Here is a 10,843-nt window from a genome sequence, read left to right as displayed (position 1 = left end):
ATTCATCCTCTTGTTTGGTATGCATAGAACCCGAAACGATTTACCTGCAATCAGTCGAGCGAGAAGTGAACATCCACACCTCAATATCTTCTCTTGCAGATGGAAAGAGCATCACCCACGCCACCGAGGTCATCGACAACCTTGATCCAGTTGCAGTCGCCAGGACAGAGAGACCAAGCCACCACCTCCCTCTTCGACTGGCATGAGCTCCGAACCATGATCAGCCTCCTCGGCCATGCCTTGACGCCCCGGTGGACACCGAATCACCGGAAGACGCAGAGCAGCAACCTGTACGACTCGTTGGAGCTCAAGGCAGTGGTGAACCAGATCGACAGGACCCTGCACGCAGCCCAGCATGGTTGTTCACCCTACCGGAGCCCGAACCTGCTGAAGAAGTTTTACAGGAAGAAGAGCAAGAAACTGAAGCAGGTTGCAGGACCAGAACCAGAGAACGGACATACCTCTTCCAGCCATGCGGGACAGAGCAGAGGGATTGTCCCAAAGATCTGGAAGAAGCTCAAGAGGGCCTTCCGAAGACGACGGTCAGCTTAAACCAGACCTCTGCCGGGGCCCTGATGCATGAAGATCAACATAAATTTGCATCAGTTCTACACACAGAAAAACTACCAACGCACTGAAGAACATGAGAGGAAAGCAAGTAGAAATATACAACCTTGTCCAAACTATTAACAAACAAGATGTTTCTCCTTGTACACTGTTGCCAAGGCATACTACAGGTTGCTGTCCCTTCTTTCTGTGTTTCCCTTCAACTCCTATGCTTCTAGCTGTATCATCTTCCATTTTCGTGATCTCTTGCTTTAGTTTATGCACATAGACCACAGCAAAGCATTTGCACCTTTTCCAAAAATTTCACTGAATAATTCTTTATGAAACATAGCATGGAAAAGACAGTATCAAGTCTTAGAAGTTTTGAACTGTAAAATACAATTTCACATGGACTCTGCAACGAGCCCACAAGCATAAGGAGGAAATGGACATAGATCCAATGTCAAGCCTCCATGATACTAATTATAGGCAGCTGTAAGTGACACGTATAAAGAAAACATACAAACTAAAGAACAAAGATGTTATGTATAATGTACAAGAATTTTCTGATATCTACAAAAACCACAGTATGATTTATGATTTCAACTTCATGGAGGAAAGGATATTAAGGTGTCCAATAGCCATCGATATTTGCCCAGGTACTATGAAAGCCTTAGTGCCATCTCCTGTAGAAGGGCCCGTTTCTGTGAGGCAGTGATCACATGGCTGCTTTCAGCATTCTCTAGCACATCGGTTATTATTGCAGCGGCATGACCAAGCGGCTCCTCTGATACTCTCTTCAACATGAAAGCCTAAGCACTCAAACAAGTACAACATGAAAGGGGAATATATTGAGTATTAGTATAATAATGGCACAAAATATGGAGGTAGGTATGAAACCTGGCCATGATGAGATATTGCTAATGTGCATGGCTGCTGAATCCAAGGCTCCCCATCAACTTGAACAGGGAATGGAACAAATAACTGAATCTTAATTAGCTGGCCTTGTGCTAGTCTCCGAGCTCGAGAAAGCCCAACCTAGTACCACATGAGAATTTTCAGATTTTGACTCCCATTTAAAATAAATTATACTATGTTAAGTATCACTAGACTACAGTTCATGAACAACAAATCTAGCTTTATATGCCAACGTGATTAAGTTAGAATTCAGCTAAGGAAAAACAAAACAAAAGTTTTTTTTTTTTAACAAAAGTTAACGAACAACAATTTTAGCTTTATATGCCTCCGTGATTAAACTATAATTCCGCTAAGGGAAAAAAAGAGAAAAGACATAATTCAGCTATCTACCTGAAGCGTCCCCAGATGCCAAGTCCCGCTGATACTGACAACTTCTATCATCTTGTCATGCATTGACTGAGGATCAAAATTGTCATTGTTGTCCTCCTCATTTTGCCATAAGTCAACACCTCCCATATAACTTCCAATGTTTGCAACAAGTATTCCTTCTGCGTCCTGCAGATATTCAGTACATTCAGCATTTTGCATGAAGTACATGAAGCAACATGGAATGAGAAGAAAGGCCATCCAATGAACTTAGTTCAAACAAATATTAAGCACAGGACACTATTAGTGAAATTGAGGTCAAAAGTAAGCAGCCTTAAAGACAAGAAAGAAAAAGCAAGGTTGCAAGAACTGATTTGGACACAAGTACATGCAAGGAAAAGTGTACACACAGGTTACAGTAGAGTCATCCCTACCTACACATGATTTTGAGATATAGTAGACACACAGGCACTATAACACCTTCAAGCAAAAAGAAAAAATCTAAAGGCATATGATAGTCATCAAGACGATACCACACTCCAATGTACTTATGTAAAGATACACATTAGTTATTTGTGGCATCCACTTCTAGGATGTGATAGCTTGATTTAAACTTTACCATGATTAACACACATCTTACAGGATAACTCATACCTCAGGAACCTCTATTTCAACTCCATCAACCTCTAATCTGATCTGCCAAGGTAGGTCTGCGAATGTCCTGTCCATGATGTTCTTTGCACCTTCTCTTGCATAAAGCATCTTATTTAGGAACTGCAGTCAAGCCAAGATAAAACCTTGAGCTGCTAAATCATGTAAAACCACAAAATCAAAATAAATAACATCATAAGAGATCAGCAAATTAAATCCAATTTTTCAATGTTAGCTGACAAAACATAGGAGTTGAGGCTCTATTATGCTGCTACATAAAACATGAATAACTTTAATATTATTATTAGGAAGGTAGGCAAATGGATAAAGATACCAGTTAAATTTTGCTTGTTGCTGCTACAAAATGAATTTATGATTATATACTTTTAAGCAATCTTGCAATACAATTCCCATGTAAAGCATTTAAAACCCTACTCTCTAGATTGACCCCAACCGCTACTCGAGGATTGTGTGCAAACATCTTTCAATCACAACTACATCACTCTAAAATCTTATGCTGGAATCATGTCCTTCAATGAACTCTGGAAGGTGGGCATGCAACCACAGTGGTAGAAGCCCGAACCAGATTGGCATGTAACATGCAGTTCTTTCTGTACGTATGACTAAAATTTCCAACTCACATCAAGCCCACTATCTGCACTAACTCAGAGCTGATTCTCATGAGCTGCTGCAGTCCCACATGGAATCCTTCTAGTACTAAACCAAATCGCACACCATTCTTCATTTGCTGCTTTGTGCGTATCAACATATTATATGGTTTGTAATGGTAGCCAAAATAAAGAGCCAAGAAGCTCAGATCAGTTCCCGATCCTAGCTTTGAGCGGTTAAAAGCTACCACTCCATCCATCAGAAGTTACTACCAAACTTTGAGCAGCTAAAGCAATAATTTCATCTGCCTAAAAAACAGAAAGCTCGAGAACATGTTTTCAAATGTCATCCAAAATTTTCTTATTTCCAGTTCAAGCTTTATAAAGTACCAACCAGTTTGAGACCACAATTAACTTCAGAGGTAACTATTCATCGAATTTTGTGACATAAAAGGAACAGAAGAAAAGTTATAAAAGGAACAGAAAAGTCCCTAATCACATTTAGTGCAGAGCTAGCTGTAGGCTACATGCACCACCATGTCATGGGCCCATATGTAACAGCCCCACCTTAGTTGGTCATCTTGGAGCTAGAGGCCCAATCAGGCTTAGTGCAGCCTTATACAGCACGCACTGGCTCCAATTCTAGCAACTGTAGCAGGCAGCAGTCTGGGCTAGCCTGAAAATGGTTTTTTCATTTTAAGGATACCTAACTTAAGTAAGAAAAGGGAGGAGAAATCTCACCTAAAATAGATAACAGCTCGATCCAGAAAAGATTTAGAATAAAAAAGACTAAACTACTTTAACAACAACTGAGAGAAGCTGCCAAGCCTCCTCATAAAAAACCTAGTGACTTTAAATTAGCATTTTAATAGTAGAAGGAGCTCTATAGGTGCAGTTTGAGTCTAATTGGTGCCTGATGGGATTTTCATTTTAAGGAAACCTAACTGAAGTAAGAAAAGGAACGAGAAATTTCACCTAAAACAGATAATAGCTCGATCCAGAAAAGATTTAGAATAAAAAAGACTCAACTACTTCAACAACAACTGAGAGATAAGCTACCCAGCCTCGTCAAAAAAACCTAGTGGCTTTAAATTAGCATTTTAATATTAGGAGTTCAATAGGTGCAGTTTGAGTCTGATCGGTGCTTGACAGTCCTCCACAGATATATAATATGGGTTAGAGAAGTTGTTTAGCTACTATGAGTTGGATTTGGCAAGTGGTGAAGGATTCTTTTAGTGGAATTTCACATCATTACGGAACTCCCAGACACAAGAATTTTCACTGTTCAAACAAAAATTTGTAGGGGAAAAAATGACAAAAATAGATACCTGATTGAAAAACTTTTCAGGGTTTTCTTCACGAAGATTATGAATGTCTAGGGCAACCTTTGCATCACATCCAATCCCTGTAAATATATAAGAATAAGTTATTGGTCTATTCAAAGGACCATAGGAAATCTTGCACTGTATACTTTGCATTGCATACCTAGATAGTTATTCATAAATTTCGGGGGATGGACATGCTTAGATTGCAAATCTTCTATTGTTATCTTCCACCTATCAAGAATGGTGACTGCAGCATGCTCTATGTGGTGCAAAACTGTGCATAGACCTCCTTGTCTTTGGATAGCCCCAAGACCACCTCCCCAGGACAAAACTCTTGCAAGATCATTGCCTGTGCCAGCTGGAAGAATTGCAACAGGTGGAGGTGATTCATAGTTTTGTTTGTCTATGGCATCAAGCACCCAACCAACTGTACCATCTCCACCACATACAAGTATCCTAAAGTGGGGTACCTTTCTGAATAAAGATAATCCTGCCTCTGGCCCATTTGTCGAACTCAACTCAAAGACCTGGAAAAATAGTAGGAAAGATATAACAACCATTAGCAGAGACAATGCTACTTCATCTGTCAAGGTAAGTGTGTAAGCAGGTAAAAATCTAGAAACACAATCTACCTTTGACGCAACAAAAAGGAACCAAAGGAAAACAGATATGGGACTTGGGGATCGGGGATTGACAGGGTTTAAAGTAAGAAGTTTCACAATGCCAGAATCATTGATTACAGAAATCTCAACCACCTCTTTGTGATATAGGAGAACTAAACAAGAAATAAAAAGGCAAATCTGGGGGAGAAAATTTGGCTATTTAGTAACTTAGTTTCTTTCTGATATTAATATTAATTGTCTTCCTTCTTTTTGAATTATTCACAAAGTCTGATAATTTCATTCAACTCAATCATTATGATGAGCTCCATTCATATTTTTTTCACCTGAGTTACACCCATCGATCTATCAGTCCAAATAATGGCTGAAAAGTATTTGGCGTAGGTCCCAAGCCTTAGATAATATCCAATTTAGTGTTAAACGTCCTAAATGGAAATAAAAGGTTTAAACTGACAAATGTCATAATTTAACAAAGGGTGTCATCAAGGCAGTTTATTCAAATAACTAAGACTGAACTAACCCAGATCACATGCCGTTTTATCACCATTGCCGAGTCAGATAACCTAATAGCTGTTGTGACCAATCCAAAAATGATGCTTTAATTTATTTAGCTAGTTGAAACAATTTTATCTGATTTCTTGAAAAAAGCACCCTCCGGATTTAGATTGATTAAGAAGGTCAATAAATAGTCAAAGATTCAAAAAGTCAGTGGAATAAAATGATATTTACATATTAAAGGTTAAGATAACATAAAATGGAACAAAACTCAAACATACCAATAAATTGAAGCTTTTGCATGCATAAGCAAAATGAAGTAGAAATTCAATTACCAAACCAATGGTCAGCTATCAAGAAGAAACAGAATAATGTTTTTGTGGACCATCATTGAATTAAAATGTTTTACATGTAAATATTAAATAAATATGATTCTGGCAAAGAACTGAAACAACAAAACGCAAGGTAGATTTGCATTAAAGAGGAAAAAAATTACAAAAGGGGTCACCAAAAAACAAATAAGCTTTTCTTTCTCTTTTCTTGTTGGAACATAAAGCAATGATCAAAGTCAATACAAAATTTATAAATTACACCTAGTCTGCACCATAGTGTACAGGAAGCTCAATAGCAGCTAAAAATTGCAAAACTGCAGCATGATATAATTCTCAATAACTCACTGTTGAAAGGATGATTTAAAAAGAAAAAAATTAGAATCAGGGAGCGGATAACATTGTTATATCAAACCATTCTAACAACTAACCTGTACAGGGTTCAAAAGAATGTGCAGCCTACGTCTCAATGAGTCACCACGTTGTGCACCACTTTTCTTATTAATGAAAACAAGTAGTGGTCTGGCATCAGAAGGTATGTCGACGAATTCATATTTTTGGTTGTTCACCAGATTATGATAATCTTTTTTTTTAGTAAATGAGGCACTTCTTCTCGGCTCCGCCTTCATCACATCTTCATGATCACTATCACCACCTTGATGGCGATTCCCAGCTTCAGTGACTCCATTACAATGTTCACCATTACCAAGGGAGCCCTTAGACACTGAGTGAGAATCTGCTATGCTATCCTTAGATGAGCCATTTGTACTATTGTTATCAGCAGAATCAACAGAAATTTCCATGTCATGCTTGTACTTTTTAGTCTGATTCATAATATGTCCCCGTACAGTAGATGCCAGTTCATTTGCCCCATGTGTTATAGAGCTCAGGAAACCACTTTTTTCAGTCTTGCTCAAGTCCTTCACAAAGAGTGGTGACAAGATAAGGCGCCTAAATGGTCCTAGGTCACAAATATCACCTGTTTCATTAGCCATATTTATGTGACAATCCACATGTACGGGGTGTTGGCACCACATACAACACCAAACTGGAGAGCCACTAAGAAAAGATCCACTGCAAGGCTCTTCACAATAACTGCAGCAAGGAGTTTCTTCAGTTTGATCAGCTGCTTCTGTCCATTGTACAGTCCATTGGTGGATTACATGTTTATAACCTATCATGGAGACACATTTGCAATCTTGGTGTGCCTTTGAAGAGCATGCCAAGTGTGCAGCAGCGCCACAAACATCACACAGGTATACTGAACTATTCGTAGTCATCATCTGTCCAAGAGGTTGAGGTGGTACCACATCCTCCAAGCACACACAACATTTTAGACCTTTCGCATGAGAACCAGATTCTGCGCTCCAACTATGAGCAACACCTGGAACCTTATGCTTTGCTTTTCTACGCTTCCTTGTCCTGGCTATAGCCTTCATCCAGTTTAAACTGAGAGTCCGCCGCCATACGGTCAACAAGTAAACCAAAGACAAAATCCCAATAAATGCAGATATTAAATAGACACCAAGAGAACTCCAGAACTCTGCCATACCAGAAGAATGTTTACCCCACCAAAAGCTCTCTTCAAAAGCATCCATTCCTTTTGGTGACCTAATAGTATTATATATATGTGGTCTATGATAAAGAAAGCAATTATGCTTCTTAACTTCCAAGTTGCAGGTCAAAGTTCAAATTCATGCATGTGAAGGTTAAAAAACGAAGCTGCACAAGGGAATGCTGTAATCGAGGAAGAGACTTAACCACATTATGTTCCTGAGGAGCAATTCTTCCCGAATGCAATTCAATAAAGGCTCCCAGCACCTTAAGTGAATTAGGATAACAGCTCTGAAAAAATCAAAATTACATTGGAGGTATCTGTCATAGACCCTAGTCTTCCTATAGAATTCATTTTTCCACCATCAGGTCTTAATTACCAATAATTTGGGAATACTTTAGTTCAAGAGACCAAACCATAAGTTTCTGATTTCTTCTTACAAACTATTGGCCTCACTTTGATCTGCAATAAATAAATAAAAGAGAATATATGTTAATAATACTTAGCTGGAGAAGTATTCCAACTTATGTAAGATGGGACATTAAAAAATATTATGCATACAATCAACATTTCCAACTCTTTCTATATCTTCAAAGGCTGATATACACAAAACCCAATGCCATATCTGAAAAACACAACAGTATGTCCATTACAATATGCTAACAATATACAAGACTATACAGAACTCAAAAAACTAATAAACAACCAAATTAGTGAAGCAAAACAGATACCACAAGAATCAACTAATCATTTGGTCACTTAATTTTGCCGACTAAGCTGTACCAACCAAACTTCCTAGTAAGAGACAACTAGGTGCCTAACCTGGCTGACGCACTCTTAGCCTGGTTCAATCTAGCTTTTCCTTGAGTGAATTTCTGGTTCAAATTAAAAGACCTGATTTATCACAATAAATCTGGATTTGGAAAAGGCTAGTCTCAGAGTGAACTTCCCAAAATACAATAATGGCCAGATCAACCTCACTGTAAATACTACATGATTCTCTTGATACAATCATATTAATTCCAAATATAAAGATACTATCAAGTATCAACACATATTACTAGTATCTACAACTAGTCGTTTCACCATACTATGATTTTTTTTTTTCAAATAAAAGATATGCGTTACTCAAAAAAAGTGATTACAGATCTAATGGGGAGAGGAGAGACATTGATAGAGGGTGATTCCTAGACGTTGGTGAGGCCCCGAGATGCTAGAAAGTGAGCTTCACTGTTAGAGCTACAGGGAATGTGACAGAAACTAACAACGATGACCTCCTTGGCTACAAACAAAATGTACCGAAAGAGAGAAGATAGGCACCAAGGTACCTCGATTACATTAGAAACATAGTTGATGCAGTTCATAGAGTCAGAGAGGATCAAAAGGCATCAAAGATCAAGCGTTTAAGCTCGTTGGAGCCCCTTAAGGATGGCAACACCTTCGGCTTGAGTGGAGGAAGCGACAAAACATGGAGAACATCCAGCCGCAATCAAATTGCCTTGTACATACCAAATAGTATATCCATAGCCTGCACCGTGTTGGTTAGGTAAAAAAGCTCCATCGCATTCGAGAACAGAATCATGCAGCGGAAGGGTGGAAGTGGTTATAGTGTTGATGGACAAGTTCCCCTCGCATCTCTTGTTGAATTGAATGAGGTCATTGGTGGAAATCACCACCTTCCTCCATAATGAAGAAGTTTTGGCTTGAAGGTTGCAAAAGGAGTTGCGATTTAACCAAAGATGCCAAAGTGAAAGGCCAATAATACTTCAAAGATCATAATTTGGAATAAGGTTGGAAGGATGGAGCTTTGATGCCAGGTACCAAGGAGTGTGAAATTGGGTCGTAGGTGATTTTGAGCGATTGCCCAGGATTCTTGAGCAAGATCACATTCAAAGAAAAAACATGCCTAGGAGAGACAGAGTAATGCTTGCAAACATGACAGCTGTCAATTTGAGCATGGAGGATTCCGGAGATGTAACTAGATGTAGGCAATCTATTGAGCAAAAGTTTCCAAATTAATATTTTGGTTTTGAGATAGACATTTAGGCTCCACATAACCCTCCATCAAGGCCAATCATCTTCATCTTTATGGTCCTCCTTTCTCAACAACTGGTAAGCGCTTTTACTAGAAGCTTGACCGCCCAAGAGTCATCATCGGGGCGGGCTGAAATATGGATGCTTTGAATCATCTAAATTATGAGGGGGTGAAACGATCTTCGAAGAGTATGGGGATTCCAGTGATTTCCCACTATAGTGTGAATTGGCTTAAAAGGTTACACGATTATGATATATCCTTAGTTTCTAAGGAAACTAAAAACATTTCCTGTTGAAGTTGCAAAGTAAAATAGACGATAAAATTCACAATAACCAATCCAAACAGTCTATTGACATCGAAGACAATTATAACTTCAATATTTTCCGAATATTAAGCGCAAACTGAGAGTCCTTAAAACTGTAATCTTCAAGAAGAGAAACAAAGTCCAGAACCCTACACCAACTCAAATGCCTCCATCCGCACCAAAAACTCAAGAAAAATATAATTCAAGAACTAGGAATCCATAGGAAACGGGAATCGAACACCATCTGTCACCAATTATAACACGACTGAGTATAAATCGACGGAGGCCAGCAAAATTCAAGGATCAGACAAAGAAAGCATCAAAGATGAAGGGGAAAAGAGTTTCGACCTAAAAGCACGGGAAAATCATATTCCACGTACCAGACCGAGACTCCTCGAAGGGCACCTGCGCGAGATGGAATCGACCAAAGCCGCCCTCCCACCCCAAACCGATCTCCACGGCCTGTGTCCGATTCCAAGGATCCGAACGAACACGGGTTCTTAACCCCTCTCCCGCTTCCCTCCTCCTCTATGTAACAACGAGACACAATTACTCAAAGAAAACCACCTTTTTATAATCACAAATGGAAACTTCGAGTGGGGGGGCCACCCTTGGTGTCGGATCCTGACCGTCGACTTCTCGATCCGCGGCATGCAGCAGCCGTCAGATCCCAATTAAGCGGTGATCGATGCCAGCCATCCACCCACGTGTACTTCGTTCGTCGTCGTAGGGCCCCTGATGGAAATCGTGGGTAGCCCGTAACGTCGCCTGTAGCGGAATCTTCGGGCTCCACCTGGCCGACCGCTGGGGTCCACTGATCGAACCACCGCGATCATGCCACGTAACGGGAAAGGTGAGGTGGTCCAGGCAGAGTAGTCTAGCTTAAGTGGATCCGACCCATGAGGACATGAAGGATTGCATCAGGAGCGGAGCACGATAAGAATGAGAGCGTACGCCCACCGATCGAATACCTCTATGCAGTGCAAATTACGTGGTCATCTCATTAATCGAGTCGTACATCAATAATAAAAGCTGCTTTTACATTATCTTATTTAAATGAGTAGAAGCAAAGTATCAGATTCATTCATATT

General features: G+C 39.6%; 1 protein-coding gene across 3 annotated transcripts; it reads right to left on the bottom strand.

The window, feature by feature from the left end:
• Window positions 1-900: 900 nt before the first annotated feature.
• Window positions 901-10,280, bottom strand: LOC103987997 (diacylglycerol kinase 1). 3 transcript variants are annotated; one of them, XM_018827745.2, is made up of 9 exons: window positions 10,133-10,279; window positions 7,975-8,038; window positions 6,290-7,875; window positions 4,575-4,941; window positions 4,418-4,494; window positions 2,485-2,604; window positions 1,855-2,019; window positions 1,447-1,584; window positions 901-1,358 (listed from the first exon to the last, which is right to left on the bottom strand). In XM_018827745.2, exons 3-9 carry the CDS (start codon window positions 7,454-7,456, stop codon window positions 1,209-1,211), a joined length of 2,184 nt encoding a protein of 727 aa, XP_018683290.1. In that variant the 5' UTR covers window positions 7,457-7,875; window positions 7,975-8,038; window positions 10,133-10,279; the 3' UTR covers window positions 901-1,208. The 3 variants fall into 3 exon arrangements, with proteins under 3 accessions (XP_018683290.1, XP_009404759.1, XP_018683291.1); XM_009406484.3 differs by lacking the exon at window positions 7,975-8,038 and having other exon boundaries at window positions 10,133-10,280; XM_018827746.2 differs by lacking the exon at window positions 7,975-8,038 and having other exon boundaries at window positions 10,158-10,179.
• Window positions 10,281-10,843: the final 563 nt, after the last annotated feature.

This window comes from Musa acuminata, chromosome BXJ3-6 (assembly GCF_036884655.1).
Source record: "Musa acuminata AAA Group cultivar baxijiao chromosome BXJ3-6, Cavendish_Baxijiao_AAA, whole genome shotgun sequence".
In the NCBI taxonomy this organism is placed as follows: Eukaryota; Viridiplantae; Streptophyta; class Magnoliopsida; order Zingiberales; family Musaceae; genus Musa; species Musa acuminata.
The sequence above is the reverse complement of the archived record's forward strand: the minus strand, read 5'-3'. Positions and strand labels throughout refer to the sequence as shown.

Coding starts and splice junctions, on each gene's coding strand:
- LOC103987997 (XM_009406484.3), bottom strand. CDS start 7,456: ATGGATGCTTTTGAAGAGAGCTTTTGGTGGGGTAAACATTCTTCTGGT. Junction 2,605..4,417: donor CTGAAAAGTTTTTCAATCAG/GTATCTATTTTT, acceptor GCTTGACTGCAG/TTCCTAAATAAGATGCTTTA. Junction 1,585..1,854: donor GGCATCTGGGGACGCTTCAG/GTAGATAGCTGA, acceptor ATGTGGTACTAG/GTTGGGCTTTCTCGAGCTCG.